General features: G+C 36.4%; 2 protein-coding genes across 2 annotated transcripts in view; both read left to right on the top strand.

The window, feature by feature from the left end:
• Positions 1-14,727, top strand: part of LOC105281196 (1-phosphatidylinositol 4,5-bisphosphate phosphodiesterase epsilon-1) — a 28,517-nt gene extending 13,790 nt beyond the window's left edge. The window contains exons 6-16 of the mRNA XM_020032182.2: positions 1,961-2,418; positions 3,071-3,374; positions 3,497-3,705; positions 3,900-4,198; positions 4,625-4,851; positions 5,189-5,416; positions 5,761-5,985; positions 6,062-6,365; positions 6,681-7,038; positions 7,418-7,741; positions 8,047-14,727. Coding sequence (XP_019887741.1) covers positions 1,961-2,418; positions 3,071-3,374; positions 3,497-3,705; positions 3,900-4,198; positions 4,625-4,851; positions 5,189-5,416; positions 5,761-5,985; positions 6,062-6,365; positions 6,681-7,038; positions 7,418-7,741; positions 8,047-9,556 — 4,446 coding nt within the window. The 3' untranslated portion in view covers positions 9,557-14,727. The remainder of the gene's footprint in view (positions 1-1,960; positions 2,419-3,070; positions 3,375-3,496; positions 3,706-3,899; positions 4,199-4,624; positions 4,852-5,188; positions 5,417-5,760; positions 5,986-6,061; positions 6,366-6,680; positions 7,039-7,417; positions 7,742-8,046) is intronic.
• Positions 14,728-14,810: 83 nt separating this feature from the next.
• LOC105281201 (N-acetylneuraminate lyase) lies at positions 14,811-18,378 on the top strand. The gene is made up of 8 exons (XM_020032223.2): positions 14,811-15,227; positions 15,454-15,515; positions 15,602-15,672; positions 15,821-15,966; positions 17,054-17,222; positions 17,395-17,540; positions 17,640-17,811; positions 17,871-18,378. Exons 1-8 carry the CDS (start codon positions 15,222-15,224, stop codon positions 18,029-18,031), a joined length of 933 nt encoding a protein of 310 aa, XP_019887782.2. The 5' UTR covers positions 14,811-15,221; the 3' UTR covers positions 18,032-18,378.
• Positions 18,379-19,930: the final 1,552 nt, after the last annotated feature.

Here is a 19,930-nt window from a genome sequence, read left to right as displayed (position 1 = left end):
ATTTCAAAGGGAGCAGCCCATACCCTCGGCATACTTCGCGGAAATTAGAGAGGAAACAGAGAAATATGCGGAAGGCGAAGTGAGAGAGAAAACTCTGCGGCAAACGAACGAGGAGGGCCAACGGAAAAAAATGTTGTAACGCAGGGCGCAAAACCAGGTCATCCTTTTGAATCGTGCCACCAATTGTCAGCGTTAATTGAGTGGCAAGAGAAAAAAATGGGATGATGCACTTGTGGGGAAAATGGTTTGTGCGAAAATAAATTCGTTATCCTTCCCCCACGAAATTCCAGTAATCGATATATCATGAATTCCCTTCTGTTGGCGAAGAACGCTCGCGCAAGATACATAATATGGATTCATTTCTTATATCGAGTAAAGAATATTGGTGTTTCGGAAAAAGTTGCAGAATTTTCCCGGTCTGAGCGCATGTGCACGATTTTTCTACGGATAATCGCATCTCATAAAGATAATTGATGTAGGATCTAGAAAACACGAACGCACAGTCAGCTATACACGTATAACTACAACCGTTATCATGTATGATATAATCGCGATAATGTTAACGTACATTGCTGATTATATGAACAATTGTAATCGTCCTAATTTATAAATTCTTTGACCGAATTAATGTCGAAAGCTCATTTAATAAAAATGGATTTTTAAAATATTTGTTTTCTCTTTCTGAGAATTAAATATTTTAATCTTCTATAACCCAATTTTTCTTCGTGTCTAAAAATATTATATAACGTGAAACTAAAAAGCATTAACTTTCAGATATGAGTTAGCAATCAATTTACCATTTTTAAAATTACTTATTTTTAAACAATACTGGCATGAGAAACAGAAACTGTAAATCGCGATAAATAAACTCTTTGGTTATGAAGAAAAGAAAGAAAATTTATAAAAGCAAGATTTTTTCTTTGTAAATCTTAACACATTAAGACATATATTTTTTTTCTTTTTCATTAATGGAAATTTAGTTGTAAATTAATTACAGAATTCATGAGTGAAAAAAATGAATATTTCTGGGATACTCCATATTTGAAAAGTGGTCTTGTCACTTCAAAAGCGTCATGAAAATTACACGACGGATATCAAATTTTTAAACGCAGAAAGCTTACGTTTGAGTTAACATCTTTCTAACAAGCTATCGTAAAAATGCAACCATCTGCACGTTTAAACGAGGATGGTACTTTAATGGAGCACCATCTCGATCGTAGAAAACCTGAATAACGTTTTAATATAGCTACAAAATAAAAAATGAACGCAGATCGCATTAACGCCTCAGTTAAGTAAATTTAATTAATGAAGCAATTAAGTAGATTCATATTTTGTATTTATTCATATCAATGAGAGATTTAAAAAACCGTTAGTTAAAAAAATAGTGTAATTTTCTCAAATTTTGACGCATCTATATACAATGTGTTTGGTAAAGTTCTAATTAACGCTCGGAGAATAGGTCGAGCTAAACTGAAAAATCCTATACCGTTTTGCGATTTTCGTACACTAATTGAAGAGTTATTAATTAATTAAGACTAACAAATTAAAGCGTAGCTTGCTGAGGCAATAGACAAGAATGGTCTAGATACGGCAGCGACTTATTAGAAAATATTAGAAAAAGATATTAGCGACGCGTTAGCCTTCCTTTTGCTGCGTGTTGCTATGAAATACAGCTATTACTGAAGTACTCCACCTGTTTCCTTGGTATGTGAGACGCGCTTTGATTTGCAAATCTTAATCAATTAATAACTTTGATGAGTTCAAAAATAAAAAAATGAAAAATATAATATTCTTTCTTATAAAAAGGCTGTGGAAGACAGAACTTTTGTTCAAAAGATATTTAGAAATTTCTAGTAGACAATACATGAGAGATATCTCATGTGTATCGCGATCAAATATTTCTATTAAAATACAAAGTAAAATGCGGTTATCTGTATTTTCCAAATTATTTGCATTCCAGACGCTGCATCATGGCACAACTATGGTACACTGGGACTGTGAGGGTGGTACCTCGAGGACAGCGTTGGTGTTCGCACGCGTCGATCGCGCCTGTGGTACTTTCATATGGGAAAAGCCAGCCTGGAGCCCCTTGAAAACAGCACAAGTCGGCGGTGCTTCTCTCACGGATTTTTCACTGGCCACGAATGTGGAGGACACGGTGCCAATGGGCCTAGTCAGCAGGTACACGCAGCCGCAGGCTGACTGCGCTTCCGTTACTTTAGAGGAAGGACATCTCGACCTGGGATCAGTGAAAGAGATAATGATTGGCTGCTGCGATCGCGATCGAGAGGCTGATCTCAGGAGCATCTGCAAGAGATACGGCCTACCCGGCTCCGACTCTTGTATCGGCCTCATGTATGGATCTAGCCTTCCGGACAATCGACTGATCTTCCTACTCTGTCCTCCCTCCCTTAGCAAGTACGTATAAAACTAATTTCGTCACAAATAAAATGTATGAACTATACCTCTGAATTATTAATGTGTAATAGTCAATTTATTTGTTAGTTTATGGATCATGCATAATCGATTTCAAAAACCAATTATTTGGAGCGACCTTTAAATAAGATATATTCTTTCTGTATTAATAAAGAGAAACATTTAAAAAATGTTTTATTCAATATTTTGATTGTTTCTCTTCATTAATAAACAAAAATCTATATCTCCGCTTTGGACGTTGCGGTTTTTGGTAATCTAACTTTTTCGAGCAGTCCCCCGGGTATTCAAAATTGAAATAACGTTGCGCATATTTGTTTTACTCAACTGTTTTGCGTTTTGTGCGTTGCAAATTCTAAAGTTCACTGAAAGAATTCACTGTGTAAATCAATTAATATAATATTAGTAACATTAATAATATTAGTAATTCTCAAAAAAACACTGGATATGTATGTTAATTGAGTATGTTAATAATTCATGATATGTTATCGGAAAGTGGTGCATTAATAGAAAATAAGCATCTTTTTATATTTAGCACGGTTCCAACAACACTCTGTAATAATTTATCAATTGTTGTTAAACTATGTATTGTCAGCTTATATAAATTATGTAATCCACATGTTACTTGGCGTTTCAGAATATGGTATATGGGATTATGTTGGATACTGCGAGGCCTCAAACGACAACAGCAACTAACAGATCGTAGATCGCGCTGGTTGAAGGAGAAGTATCTCCAGCTGTACTTTTCTTACTTGGAACAGCCGATTGAAGGCTTAGAACAGCCGACGACAGCTGACGCTATACGCATCTTTGGCGGTCGCGATTGGTCCATGACAGAAAGTGTTGGCACGCTATCCCCAACAAGCAGCAGTACATTACGCAGACGAAATGTTAAAGGCAAAAAGACAAAATCGATTGGCAACATTCATGCTTTAACCAAGGTTCGTGCAGAATTTTGCGTTGTTTTTTAAACTAAATGCAAGTTAGTGACTTCTGCAGAAATATTTATATTTTATTTTTGAGTCATTCGTTCACCAAATCGAACAATTTTGATTCAACATAGGACTTGAGTCTAAAACAGTACGAAACTTCGACCTCGGACGGAGGTCTATCGATCACACCTCTTCGTCACATCGCGGGAAGTAGAGAATCTCTAACGAGGATCCTACCAGCATCACCACGGGCGAGCCGAGATCGAATCCCACCGCGCAGCCCGCCTGGCTCAGCTGAACGTATCATTGCTTCCAATTTGCCATACTCCACTTTTCAAAGGTACATCATTTCGCAGAACGAAATTTCTTCGTATATTGAGTTTCAGTAAAAAATTTATTTCCTCCGAAAACATCAGAGTAAAAAATTGCATGCAACATTATACTATTCGACCATAAATTAAAACTCACGATTTTTAAATATTTCAATCATAACCGACGAGTTTTCTTGAACATCTCGTAATAACGCCCGTGCAGTCTGTTGTGTGTTGCCAGAGAAAAAGACAAGAACGGATCTGGTGGCATACCTGGAAGCTCGGAGGCTCCTTGGCAAGTAAAAGCGCGTACTACTTCGATCATGTACGAGACGCAACTAAACATCGTCGAGTTCGTCGCGCTTTTCCGATCGTTCAGCTTACGCGCCAGAAAGGATTTGCGAGATTTGTTCGGCCAGTTAGCGATCACTTGTCGTAGTCAGAGTGATGGATCATTGAGGGACTTCAACATTCGTCCGGCAGTGCTCAGACAAACCAGCGACGCCACTCCACAAAGAATTGGTAAGTCAAGAAGTTTTATAAGATTTCAATTCTGATAAAGACAAAGAGAAAGAGATATTTTATATATATTAATATTAATATTATATATTAATAACAAGATACACGGAATTCAGTTCTGTAACTGTATAACGATAAGTTAATCTATTAAATGAGAGTTTTTGAGTAAACTGAATATAAAATTTATATATTATATTCATTATTAATTAATTAATTAATTAAAATAGAGAATTAGTTAATTCACCATTTTTCATTTTATATGATAAAGCTTAATTATCGTACAACACATGTTTTAAAATACATTTTTTCCACATTTACACATTGAACGAAAAATTTATCAGAATTACCAACTTTAATTTTTGTTTCGCAATGATTGTTTTAAATTTTACCTGAAATTAGAGAAAAGAAATAAATTTTTAATTTCTTCAGGTTTGCTGACAAGAAATAACTCTATCGATTGTCACGAATATAAGACGAGCAGTAATCTACAAAAGAAGCAGGTCTTTGATGCCGTCGCGGCGGCAAGCATAGTTAACAATTGCTCTGGCGTGGACACATCGAAATCCCAAGTGATCACTTTGGCGACATTCACAAAATTCTTGGAGTCCCGACAACAAGAAAAACTGAGTGACGAGGAAATCAAGACGTTGATTAAGGTAAACGCTTACCCGCTCTGACATATTTATGAAAAATATTCAATTAACCATATCCAATGCCTTTCGCAAATAGAAAATTTATTTTCCGTTATAAATTAGACATATAGTTAACGTATTTGTAGTCAATTTTGCGAATAAACTGTTTCGGTAGAAACAACAAACAATCTTTCCTTCCACTTCATTGTAATGCACTCGTTCGATTCACAGAAAACACTCATGATTTCAATTTGCTTTACTTGGGAAATAGAGTATCCAAGTTATTCGCTCATGCAACCGTCGCTGCATCGCAATGCGCACGCGACCATACGCGACATAACGCTGTTTACTCTCATTTCAGAGACACGAACCGGACCCAGCGCTTCGTACACAGTGGTGTTTGTCTTTCGAGGGTTTTGCGCGGTATATGATGGACAAGGATAATTATGCCTTTCCTAACGAGTATGCAACACCATCCGAAACTGAGATGCAGCAGCCTATGTCGCAATATTACATCGCTAGCTCTCACAACACTTATTTGACCGGGCATCAGCTCAAAGGGGAATCCTCCGTGCAGTTGTATTCACAGGTGCGCTCTGACTTTCAAAGATAAATCAATATAGGGAATAAACTTAGTGACGTAAAATAATTTCATTACAATATAATTTTTTATCGAGATTAATTCAACAAGCACATATTATTGCTTCTAATAATAATTCTATGCATCTAATACAAATAAAATGTGAATAAAATAATAAATATATTTTTTTAATATCTGAATAAAACATTTAAACACTATATCAATCTAAAGAATATTATTTGCGTAAGAATTTCGTTTCATTGATTGATTAAATGATAAATCTAAATTTTTACTCGTAATTAGCACGAATTAAAAATTTAATATTTTACTATTAACAATAACAATTTTTACAGGTACTCTTAACAGGATGTCGATGTGTAGAACTCGATTGTTGGGATGGTGACGATGGATCCCCATTGATTTATCACGGCCATACGTTTACTACCAAAATACCATTTCGATTGGTTGTGGAAGCGATCGATCGAAGCGCTTTCGTTATTTCTCCGTATCCTGTAATCCTTTCCATCGAGAATCATTGCTCACCAAGTCAACAAGCTCGTATGGCTCAAATATTTCAGGTACGATTGTTTAATAAATTATTTTGAGTAAATTTTTGCCATTGTCAAATTATTATCAAGGAATACGTAATTCCAGTCCGTTTTTGGCGAGAAATTGGTAACGCAATTCCTCTTCGAAACCGATTTCGGCGACGATCCACAACTACCATCGCCGTCGCAACTTCGTTATCGAATCTTGATCAAAAACAAAAAATTGGTGGTCGATCCTACCGGTCCTTTGTCGCACACACCTCTCAGCCATCGCGGAAAAATGCTTATGTCGGATCGCGCATCATCTATGAAACAAATGAGAACTGATTTGAGCAGCACATCGGTTGTCGAGTACTTCAGCGAAGATGAAGATGACGAAGAGGACGATGATGAAGATGATAATATCGATGGTAAGCGACACATTATTAATATATTCGTGTGTGTTTAGAAGAATTTAATCCACAAAATATCGAATATATTTTTTTAAAGAACATCGAATCTTCTATTTTTAATTTTCCCTGAGTTTAACTGTACTTTATAAATATGCTAGGATGATTTATATATCCCTTGCTGTGTTTATTTCATAAATTTACTATAAATAATATTTAATCTAATAATACTCATATAATATTCACCTTCAATTTTCTACTTATTGTGTATTCAAGAATATATTAATTATCGTAGTCCAAAATTTATTAATATCGCAGATGATTTGCAATTTACAGATAATTCGATTTCGAGCTACGAGCGATATTTGGGTGGCAGCCAAATGCCGCATGGTCGTTTGAAGTCGGATCCGGCAGTGGATGACAAATCGCAAAAACAGAGCAGTCAGATAGCCAAGGAGTTATCAGACTTGGTGATTTATCTGCAGGCAATTAAATTTCGCGGACTGAATACCACACCCGGAACAGTAATACCAGGAAAAGTACGTCATCAACCACATACGGGACCGGTTCAAAGACACAGTATCGCCGGTATAGGACCCAGTAGCATAGCTTCCGGATCTTCAGGATCACCCCAATCGCTTTCGACGTCCGCTTCAATCGCAAGCGGTGGCAGCAACATCGACAATATCTTCAGGTTAGTACTTTTTTATCATAAATAAAAACAATTCGCTAAATGTAAAAAATGAAAGTGCAAAACGATGTACAATCAAATATTTTCTATATTTTTAGATTTTCTTTAATAATATTTCCTTAATAATATACGTATGTAAATTTTATTATATCTGTTTTGAATATTATCACAAATATTCTTTTCCTTCAAACACGATTAATTCACATCTTTAATTTTATACAGAATTTTATTCTCATTTAATGTAACTGTTTAAAAGTTATCTTTTTACATAGTGTTATATTTTTATTTTACGTAATAAAATGTTTTAATTTTGTTTCTGAATAGTAATGAATTTTTAAAGTAATAAACATAAAGTTACATATTCTTTATTATATTTTAGTAGATCCACTCGCGGAATGCCAGCCTGCTTCCAATGTTCGTCTCTGAACGAGAGCACGGCAAAGAAGATTTGTAGAAAGCAACCATTAGGCGTAGTTGCCCATGCGGAGACTCAGCTCATTCGAACCTATCCCGCAGGAATGCGTATCGATTCTACAAATTTCAATCCTGTAATATTTTGGGCTTTCGGAATACAAATGGTCGCACTAAACTATCAAACCGATGACGCAGGACTAAATCTGAATGCAGCCATGTTCGAACAAAATGGTCAATGTGGATATGTTAGGAAACCTTCGGTAATGTGGGATAAAGGACACATGATGTACAGGTAAATTCATTACTTCTGTTACGATCAATTCTCATCTCAATTATGTAGCAGTTATACAGGGTGTCTAATAATAAAAATACTAATACTCATGAGATGATAGAGAGAATTGAGTTGAGTAAAATGGTTCTGCATCATTTTCCAAATAAAATTTTGAACGCTCTATTATCTCACGAGCATTAATATCTTTATTATTTTTATTATATACCTTGGATATTACCCTTGCCATATAATTAATAATCAAAATTAGACTAAAACATACACTAAACTTTTACACATTTCTTAAACAATCGGAAATTTTTTGGCAGGCGGTTTAACCCTTGGGACAAAGAGTTCGACGGGCTACACTCTGCGCACTTGAGTCTGTCGATAGTCTCTGGACAGTACGTTTCACCTACGAACTTCATCAATAGCACGTACGTCGAAGTCGAGTTGGTCGGTATACCGATTGACTGCGCAAAGCACAAAACGAAGGTGATCCAAAACAACGCGTTGAATCCCATCTGGAACGAAAAGTTCTGCTTCCAAGTGATGTTCAAGGACCTCGCCTTTCTACGTTTTGGCGTTTTCGAGGCGAGTTCACACCATTTGATTGCGCAACGTGTGATACCCCTCAAATGTCTACGTCCTGGTTACCGACACGTACGATTACGCTCCTGCAAGAACAAGCCGTTGGCCTTGTCTACGCTTTTTATTTATTCCCGATTGGAGGAGGAGAGCTTGGATTACAACACCTGCTGTCGCGATCACAAGGAGTCATCTAAGCGCCTTCCATCGAGCAAGGAACCTGAGAAACTGAGTACCGTCAATCCTGGTCTGGGTGGCGTCACTTTAAAGAGGCGGATGTTCTTCTTGAAAGTCTTCCACGTAATACCAGAAGAACCATACACTATTCTGAAGGTAACTCAGGAGAGTACCACGCAGGAGGTGATGTTGCAGGCATTGCAAAAGGCTGGAATATCGGCCGAACACGTGGACGAGTACATCTTAGTGGAGGAAGTATCTCGCGGCTGGGAAAAACGGGATAAAGAAGAATTGCCGACTCAACGAGTGTTGGATCCTATGGAGCGTCCTCTTCAAGCGCAGGCTCTCTGGAAAGGCCAGGGTCGTTTCCTTCTGAAACGAGTAGGCGACGATCCGAGCAGCAGAGCGTGGCTCGCCTCTATCAGGAGCACGGCAGGTCACTCGAAGCTCAGCGATCCCAACACGAGGGACCAATCTACTCACATATGGGACGAAGCGGATACCTTCCTGGTTTGCATTTACAATGTCTCACCGGAGATTCCTTACGCGATTCTACGTGTGCCGATAAGCAGCTCGGCCCAGGACGTGCTGGCACAAGCGTTGGTGAAAGCTAGAAGAATGGAGAATCCGTCAAAATTCGTGCTGGTCGAGGAGTTGGAATGGGTTGGCGCGGGTAGCGTTGGTAGCGGAAACCGCCAGTTGCGGGTATTGAACGACGACGAGAACATTTATAGCACGCAAGCGTTTTGGAAGACTCTCGGTAAATTCATCCTCCGAGAAAGGGAACAAGCCATCCCGAGACGGCACCTTTTACCCGCTACTCTCGACAGACTCAGCAAAGGATTCTCCGTAGGCAGATCGGTATCTCTGCCAGGATCCAGCAAGGAGAAGGTGCCCGTTTCCGAGGCATTGTCAGATCCCACCTCCAGAGGCCTGAGACACCGGCTGCTGATGCCAGGACGTAGACGAGAGGTTCACTCTGATGGCGAAGACATTCGCGAGTCCGATCTACTGAACGCTGCTCTTCACTTGAAGAAAGTCTCGTTGAGAAAATTAAGGGTTTGGAAGTCATAGTGGCAGTCAAGGGCGACGTCGATATCATCGATCTTCGCCGCTCGGAGAAGCCAACTATAAATTCGTAGTCCTATTATTGTAATCAAAATCGAGTCCTGATTATACAAAATGATTCTATGACGACGATCCTGGTCAGGAATAATTTCAAATAGAGCTTGGAGAAATCGAAAAATTTCACTTTATCTTTGCGATAGAAATATCAGCAGCGCTCGAGAAAGAATTACAATTAGCAAGTCCTTACATCTGATGGCACAATCAGAATAATGAACTACCATCGCGTTACTAAGGAAACATTAAACAGCGCGTTTTTTTATCATTGACTATGAAGCGACATTATATACGAGAAAGAATACGATCTCTGAAATGGCAGAAGAACTGATTTCTTTATAGTGGTTCTTTGGGATTCTTCGGACATAGCATTCTTAAACTCAATTATGCGCGCCATTAATTCCGTAATATTTTAATAAAAAGTTAGATTAATCGACTATTACTGCAAAATCAATGATTTACCAAAGAGAAATGGACCGAAATGGAGATTATCACACGCAAGCATTTTCAAGAATTTTTTAAGTCTTAATATAGCATATATCTGATCTCTATAGCAGCCAATACTGACCGTACAATTATTAAGTGACAAAAGCGATGACCCTTGAGTCTTCTTAAGTTCGGTGACAGGCATGGAAGCCAAGCATCGTACCGATTCATTTCGCGTGGCAGTAAATTTGTTAGATGCAAGTCAATACGTAACTGCCGCGTCTGATCGACGTGCTGGCGCGTCGAAAAGTTAGTGCCACGTCGTGCTTGATTTTATTATTTTTATACAACGAATAAAATGCGAGACCGCGCCGCGCGAGCTTGCGATCCATTTTCGAAGGGCGATTGCTCGCGATCTCTAAAGATTTTGCCAAACGATGTATGATTCTAAGTAATCTAGATCAGCAACACATTCGCGATATTCGTATATTTAAACGTATCGGAAGTACTTCCCGTTTGAACATGTTTCCGTTTGAAATATATCAGACCGATACCGTTATCTCCAAAGGGTCCACGGCTTTACGTGACTTCTTCTCATCATTTGTGAGCATCGTCTTCATCATTTACGTCGTACCTGAAGTTTTACATTGAGACAAGTTACGCATTCACGCGCCAGAGCTCTATAATAAAGTCATATATCGCTGTTATCACTTTGTTTGTTTGCTCTATTAACGTTGATGACGTTGAATTTCTTTTTGCGTCTAGTCAACCACGTAATAAGGAACTTGAGTAGAGTCCGATGAGAGAGCATCGTAATGTATATTGGAAGTTGCTAATTAAAGATCATATTTACTATATATTGTTAACGTTAGAGGGTAGATCGGTGTTGCATTCTCGATTACCGTCCCTCTCTCCCAACTGTTTTAGCGAATATATACGTATAGATTGTAAATACGAGACCAAGGAGTGTCGATGAAAATACGCGTTTTCGAACGTGCTATCGCTCGATTTAATTATTTTTTCACGCGAGAAAGCATTCGCGTATCGACGAGTTCTGTCGTGCGTTCGAAACCGGCAGCCTAATTTTACCGAAAATAATCTCGCTAACATTAGTTAAACTAATGAGAAATAATACAGAATCTCCGACATTACGAGCCAGTGAGATCGCGAATAGCCTTGCCCCGTCTTCCACGGATCGTTTCAGATATTTTATATTTTTGTGACGTCCCTGCAGACTGATGTCTTAGGAGAAGCTGTACAGTTAACACACGACACGAAAACGTTGGGATTTTTTAACACCTTGAGAGAAAATATATTCCATACACGAAACATATCCTTTTCCGAGATGCTTTGCGATGTCACTGGGGACTCTGTATATTTTTGGATACTTCCTTTCTATTATTATAGTTGCTTCATTTCTTCGAAAATACGTAACCACATATCCATCAGAGACCAAACAGACAAACAAAATAAAAAATGAAAAACGAACACACAGGCCAATTATATTATTATCCTATATTATAATATATATCCCTGAGTAAGAATAAAAAGTAAAACAAGTATCGTTCGATAAAATTTCTGTACAGATAGCATAGATCGGCTCATCAGCCTGACCCTCATATCTGTTGAGAAGAAATCTAAGACAGTATGTAAATCAAATCATTGAAGAGGAACAAGATATGGGCCAACTATATTTATAGATCTGTTAGATATTTATTTGCTATAGATTGCATGATCGTGCAAGTACATAGATCGAGCTAGCCAACATCTGATCTAATAATTGCCGCATCTACCATCAACTACACTTGGCAATATTGCAGGCGTAAGGTGATCAGTACATTCTCTTTTCTAAAAGATATTATCCGCTACTCACTCAATTTCAACTTCAATGTTTTGTATATTTATGTTAATTACAAATAATTAAAAATTATAAATGTGTTTTTCAATTAATATAATTTACCGTTATAATTATAATTTCTCATTTCTTTCATGGAGGAATATTCCTCACTGTTAGAATCTAAAAGCCTTATGCAAAGCAATCCATTTTGGTAAATTATCCTAAATTTGATCATCTTATGCGAGCATTGATTTCGATGCATTGAAACGTTTGAAATATCGGCAGCGGAAGATTTGTAGGTACGCGTAACATTTGTAAATTGCAAACAACTTGGTAACGCCCACGCATTTTCACCAGCGTGCAGTTGTAAGTAAAACCCAAAGCAAAATGTATTCCGGTATGCCGTAACAGTATTTATGTAATATATCAACATTCTGAAACGTTATGTACATAGCAGTAACGAACAATGGCTACTAATAACAATAACTACTGTAATTAATATTCGACGCTCCTTGGACCTCCGGCTAAACCCCCGCATTCGAGAGAATCATCGATTATGGATAGTGTCTATCGAGCGTTACGTCTCGGTTGTAATCGTTGTGACCGTTCGTTGTTATGCTGCCGCAGAGGACGTTGTAACGAGTTGCTAAACTTGTTTCCAAAAGCATATCAAAAGCATAGATACCGTCAGTGGAAGATTACACTTTGTCAAATCACAATTAAACTTTACTGATACAACTTAGGCTTCAAATTAATATCGTTACGCTTAATACAACGCTTTAGTCTCTTACGCAATTATTGTTTCTGCTTCATCAAAGCAAAATTGAAAACGTTAGACTAAAAAATGGCATTTAATGATTGCATCAACAAAAAATGTAAGGAATAATACAATTTTAATACAATGTGATTGTGCAAATGATTTCTTCTTACATAAGATGTATTGTTATCCATTACTCTCACTGTTGGATTTTGTTCCCTTTTTCATGTAGTATATGAAGTAAAAAAAGAGATCTATCGTTATGCAGAGCATAAAATTAGTACATTCTGTAATATTTGACGGCGTCTATGTTTGACGATTTCAATTTTTCATCCGCTATCCCTTTCCTCTTTGAGATCAATTCGAACAAACTCGTTGGACGTATGTAAAAAGTGATTATCGCCTTAAGCGGCACGCACATTACGAAACGATTACTTCTTAATATTTTTGGGACCACTCTGATTAAGGACACTACCGAGCGAGCTCCCAGGAGCCGATTCTATATCCTAAACGACGCAGTATTAAAACTCTTTGCCGGTGACAAAAATATGATTCGGCGAAAAGGAAAAGAGGGGGAAAGACGAAACGCAGAAAACGATAGGCATGATAGAAACCGAACGGAAGATTATCCTCGAGAAGATCGAGCGAAAAGCCAAATGATGCTAATATGTCGAACAGGCATATCCCTAATTGTACATATCCGTGATTTTTTCGGTAGCTGTTATTAATATAAAAATGCGCGTAATATATATATGTATGTATGTGTGTATGTGTATATACATATATACACACATATATATAGTATACATATACATACATATATATCACTCTCAAAAGGCCATCGAGCTATGCGCTGCATTTTTGTACGTGGCGTGTTTCGGAGCCAAAGAAAAAAAATTATCTTTAATTCAAAAAATATATTCAGTAGAGATAGTAGACGAAACGGAGTGGTTGAAAACAGGAGAAAAGGACAAGAAAAAAGGAAGAGAGAAATTGAGTAATCGATACGCAAATTTTTTTTCTCACCATGAAATCGGGCTGGCCCGATTCCATCAATGTGTGTCGATCTCTCAAAATGTATAATACGAGATGTCTTTTTTTCATAAGTGTGAACTTTATCACGTACGTAACACATTTATCTTGTAAACGGTTGCTTACCCGCATCTCTCGTCGACAGCACTTTCTGGTTCATCGCCAGCAAGGTGCATTACGACGGCAAAAATTGTATATGCGAATTAACGAATCGTGTAGTAATTAGGTCAAATCGCCGAATAATATTGATCATATAATTATCGAAAAAAATATCTTTAAAATCGCAGATTAACTTTCATTTTTTTCTACTGCTTACAAATTATTTCTTTTTTCGTTTCATATTCAATTCATGCAATAATTAATTTATCGTTAAAAAATATGAGCTATGAAAAATACAAAAAGTATTTTACTGTTTGGTGTAAGCTTTGGTACGTATCTTTTCAATTAGTTTCAATTAGTAGTTTTAATTCGTTGTGAATTATAATTTTATCAATCTTTCTTATACTTTTTATTCAGTCTCTAATCAGATAAATATCCAAAAACAATATTATCATTGCACGTGCACGTAAAATCGAAATTTCCTTGTAATCATTGTTATAGAACAAATATCATCGAGCAATGAGTCATATTTATGCATTAAAATCACCAGTCGCGTGTGATGCTTCAAATGTAAAGTGGACTGTAAGACAAAACGCAAAAAAAATTTATGGCTACATCAGAAAACTTTTTTCCTAGTATGCGTACAGTACGCCTTAGATTGACTTTTCTCTCTCGTCATAATTAAATGACTATTATTACAAAATAAAGAAAGAACGAGCATTATACGAGTAGCAGCTAACATTAAATAGAATTCTCTTTGGCGTTATTATGTAACACTCGAGTAGCCTCCGTTCTCGTTTCGAGAAACAAAAACGCATGTAATACCCGTTAAACAAATTAAGAGAAGCATGCGACCATCTTGAAACTTATAGCGAATTTATCATTACAATAATATATTAATACTATTGACATTTTGTTGACGAAAAGGAATCTACATGTAAATAAACATAAAGAGAGAGCATTTTTATAAATACTGTGATTGTTGTCATTAAATAATTTATCCTATCACATTTCCTTTCTTCTCTATGATTAAGTTCAAATATAATATATATATTTTTATACATAATTTTAAAATAAATAATAAACATCTGTACTCTCTTCAAATTATATTAAAAATTCATATAAATATCTGGAAAATCGTCAATTTATTTCTAACATATTAGAAAATTTTTAAATTAAGAATAGTGTTTTAATAAAATTCACAAAAAATGTTACAATTTAACTAGAAATAAATTTATCAATTATTATATTTTTCCACACAATATTTTTCTTTTCAATATTTAATATATATCTATCTTTGATTCTGATTTGACCTGTATACGCTTTTCATATTATGTACACAAAGACAACTATAGTCTATCTTATCAGCACTCGGTGAGAGAGTATAAATTTACTCACCAATCGTAGCAGTCGTTCTCTGTACTCCAGCTGGTTAGTTGAACACAGTATTTGTCACAGCACTCAACATGCCTGTAAGTAGTGAATATATCCATCAAAAATTACATAAAATGTGAATATGAATTATGTTAGATTTACTAGCGAACTTATGTGCTATATTAATAATAAATAAATTCTCCAATCAAATCTTATTAAAACAGCAGTTACACATGAGATCAACTTACATATTAAAATCAACATGTATATAATAGTGCAAATATAATATTATAGATAGATTAATGTAACTTTATATAATTATAGAGATTGTCATATACTTATAAAGGTCTCATCGCACCAGTATTTACTCCTTTCTATAAAAACGGGTAATTATATTGTATATATCGAAGAAATTATTTTTTATATAAAATTAATATTGTTATGTAATAGTATCATAATTTTTATTTTCTAGTACTCTTAATTTGGATATCATACCACAGTATGCACAATATTTGGCAAAGAAGGGAATCAACGGCATACTTGGCAAGTAATTTATTTAAATTTAGTTTAACTTGGTTAAGAGACATTTTATGTACGTGCTTACTAACAAGTACATTTCTAAGACAGGTAATGTATGTAATCATGTTTACTTTATAAACAAAATAGCAATTGATTTATCTGTTATATATAGTCAATGGTACATCTGGTGAAGGAACATTAATGTCTGTTTCTGAAAGGAAACTTGTTACTGAAGCCTGGGTAAAAGCAGTGAAAGAAACAAAACAACATCTAATGGTTCAAGTAGGAGGTGCTCCTCTTCCCGATGTAATGGCACTTGTAAGTACACAATATAAATAAAACAATCAATAATTAGTTTACTAATATTATATAATATATGTAATATTTATCACAGTTGCAACTAACTTGAATAATATTATACAGGATGAGGCACCTAAAACAGGCCACCTGAATATCTCGGCTGTTATTGGTGATAGAAAAAAATGTGTCAGACCAAACTTGCATGGTTTCGAGGGACACATAATTTGTTCTAAATAGTTTTTTATTAGGTGGACGTGTAGAGGTCATATGAAGGTCAACTTCGTTTTTTTAAATGGTATGATATATGTTTTTACGTACAATCTAGTAGAGCGTTTGAAGATGCGCACATTGATCTACGGGTCAAAATCATTCAAGGTCACTGAAGGCTAAAATTTCTAAGTGCTAGAACTTTTTCATTTCTGAGTTTACGGTATTTTCAATAGCAGAGAACTCTAGGCAATATAAAAAATAATGATAACAACTCAGAACTTCGCGGAAAAAGAAAAAATTTCTAAGGGCTAGAACTTTTTCATTTCTGAGTTTACAGTATTTTTAATAGCAGAGAACTCTAGGCAATATAAAGTAAATTATTTTCCCTTGCAGTTGGCCTTCAGTGACCTTGAATGATTTTGACCCGTAGATCAATGTGCGCATCTTCAAACGCTCTACTAGATGGTACGTAAAAAAACATATCATACCATTTAAAAAACGAAGTTGACCTTCATATGACCTCTGCGCGTCCACCTAATAAAAAACTATTTAGAACAACTTATGTGTCCCTCGAAACCATGCAAGTTTGGTCTGACACATTTTTTTCTATCACCAATAACAGCCGAGATATTCAGGTGGCCTGTTTTAGGTGCCTCACCCTGTATAATATTACAAATTAATTTGGTACTTCTTTTTGTTTAAGAAATTGAGCTTTTATTTGCTTTCTTTTTTCGAAAGGGGATTTGTCAGTTGCTCGATAGATGCAGAAAAGAAATTAGAAAATAATGGCGAATATTTCGAAGATTGTTTATTATTGTTTTGTAATAAAGGCTCAATTTCTTCAAGAAAAATACCCAATTTATTTGTACACGTAATAAATATTATAATTTCTTAGGCAGAACACGCAGAAAGTCTGCATGTAGATTCTATACTCTGCTTGCCAGAGTTGTACTTCAAACCTGTTACATCTCAACAATTGATTGAGTATTTGCGTATAATTGGCGATGCAGCACCAAACACGCCGTTACTGTACTATCACATACCTATGTTTACCAACATTAACAGTAAGTGATTCTTCATAAATAACTGCCTTATTTATTTTCCGCTTTAAAGAGAAATTAAATCGTAAAGAATAAAGTTTAAATTATTTAGAGAAATAAAAATAAATTGCTAATTTACGAAACTTACAGAATCCTAGATATTACATCGTATATATTATATATAAATCTTTTATAGTACATATGGGAGAATTTCTTAGTTCAATTGGTGATGAATTACCGACATTTGTGGGTATAAAATTTACTAGTGCTAATTTAGAGGAGGGTTCACAAGCGTTACATGCCGATAATAAGAAATATGTTATTTTTCTCGGCAATGATCAGGTAAGAATAGCATCTCTTATTATTATTATAAAGATTAGCACTATTTGTGTTTTCTAATTAAAACATATTAAAATTGAAATTTTTTAATTTCTATTTCAGATAGTAAATGCTGCGTGTGCATTGGGAATGGACTCCTTTATAATGACCAGTGTAAACATATTTCCAGAACTCGTACAAGATCTTATTTCTGCTGGAAAGAATGGAGACATGTTAAATGCTAGGAAGTTACAGGAGAAACTTTCGAGCGCTATAACTGCTATAACGAAACGAAGTAAATACTGTCTGCGTATCTGATCACGTATCGCATTACTTAAAATTGATTATTTGTAGACGGTTGGGTGCAACCCATGAAAGCAGCAATGAATTTCCTTACTGATATTAATGTAGGCCCACCTCGTGTACCTCTCAAGCCTATTTCTTCTGAAGCTATAGCAACTATGAAGGAAGATTTGATGAACTTGGGATATCAAGTGACAACTAAAATTAATTAATTGAAGATATTTTGTGTCTTCCTATTTTGTGTGTGTGTGTGTGTGTGTGTGTGTGTGTGTGTGTGTGTGTGTGTGTGTGTGTGTGTGTGTGTGTGTGTGTGTTGTATAGTAAGACTTATTATAAGACAATAAAAACAAATATATATAATGATCATATATAAAAATGCGTTTTAAAATTCAAAATGAGTTAACCAATGCTTACAAAAATTCGTAAAGTCACAAATAGATGGATTGCCTCAAACGGAGAAATAATGAGAAAAAAAAGAAAAAAAGGTAAACGTATAATTAAATATATCAGGAACATGAAACGAAAAATGAGCAATTAGAAAAAGAGTGTATGACTAAAAGAAAAAAGATCAAGAAAATTCTTAGGATATAGTGCACAATACATGTACATTACTCATGAAAGGGAACACGAGTATGTCAGGTCTTTTTTTTATTAAAAAGATATTGAACAAACCAGTAGGTACAACGTACAAACCTATTTGATATGTCAAGTCTTGTCCATCAGCGTGGTTCACTGTGTGGTAGGTTCGTTGTGAATTTTCTCACTGGATTCAACAGGGAATCGATACCACTGAATATCACAAACTTTTATCACTTTTTACTTCGACACAGCGAAAGCACGCGTACAGAATCCGAACTGAACAGAAGAACGATAACTTAACTAAAACTGCGCGCGCAACAAGATGGCGGCCGGTGCGTTCTAAACTTAAACTGTAAGCGCGTTCGAAAGAAAGTCGGTTCAAGACCGCTACGAGTGGATATATTGTAGCTCTATATGTCGCCACATCAAGCAACTAATCCTGTGCTCTCTTTTACCACGATTTGATATGCACTATGCACGAAATTTTCATCCATAAATTTCGTTTATAACTAGACTTCTAAATTCACTTCTAAAACCGTTCTCGTATTCTTTTATTGTATTCCCAAGCGGAAGTATTTCGTATGTACAAAGCGCAAAACTTTTATATTAAGCACATTATCGTACGAACTTAGACCACAAGCCGATATCAAAACTGTAATTTTCAAACTTTTTCTTATTTTTAACAAACAGTCCTATAATATTTTACGTTTCATTACTGTACTTTACTTTAATTGTGGAATAGGAATTTTTATTCTGTACAACCAATAAAAAGATTTCTTGGAATAAAGAATCACCGATTTCGATTATTTTACCGGCACTTTACCGACCTCAGGAATTACCGACATTACTTTACATAACCGACCATGTTAGTTTCCACCATCACCGACAGATGGCGATAGCTTGATAGGCCCGTCGCTCGTCAACAATCGATGACAATTCGTGCCGCGCGACTCAGCGAGTGGTAGCAAGGCGTCCCGTAATCGCGTTTTAACCGGTGCGTAAACGTATTCTTGGTGGTTTCTACGGAATTGCGCCGCGTCGTTACTGTTGTACGCGTCGAAGATAGTTGTGCGCAACGGACCATTGAGAGGATCACCGAGCTGCGAGCCAAAAGGAATTTCCTTACCACGTAGTGTGCTCCTGTCACTTTTCGCCATCCCCGCCCTCCTCCCAACCTTCTCTTGGCCTCGGGCTCTCTCTTTCTCTCACTGACGCTCACATATGCTCTCTACTCTCTCTTTCTCTCTTCCCTTCTCGTTTCCTCTTATTCGTTGCGCGGCTCCTCGCCGTGTATAGCCGGCTCTATGCAACGGTGTCGCGATCTTCCCGCGTGATCGTCGTGGAGTTTCATCGTCTCCTCGGAGACGAGATTCTCGGTGCATTCGACGTTTATGCTTTTCCTCCGTCGTCTGGGAAAGCTCCGCCGTCGGGGCGTTCGCCGGAAGGCGCCGAAGCTCCGCTGCCCGTGAAGGTGGCGGTTGAAAAGGAAGAAGAGGAGGAGGAGGAGGAGGAGGAGGAGGAGGAGGAGGAGG

The sequence above is a fragment of the Ooceraea biroi genome, chromosome 5, assembly GCF_003672135.1.
Source record: "Ooceraea biroi isolate clonal line C1 chromosome 5, Obir_v5.4, whole genome shotgun sequence".
NCBI classification, from domain to species: domain Eukaryota; kingdom Metazoa; phylum Arthropoda; class Insecta; order Hymenoptera; family Formicidae; genus Ooceraea; species Ooceraea biroi.
The sequence above is the reverse complement of the archived record's forward strand: the minus strand, read 5'-3'. Positions and strand labels throughout refer to the sequence as shown.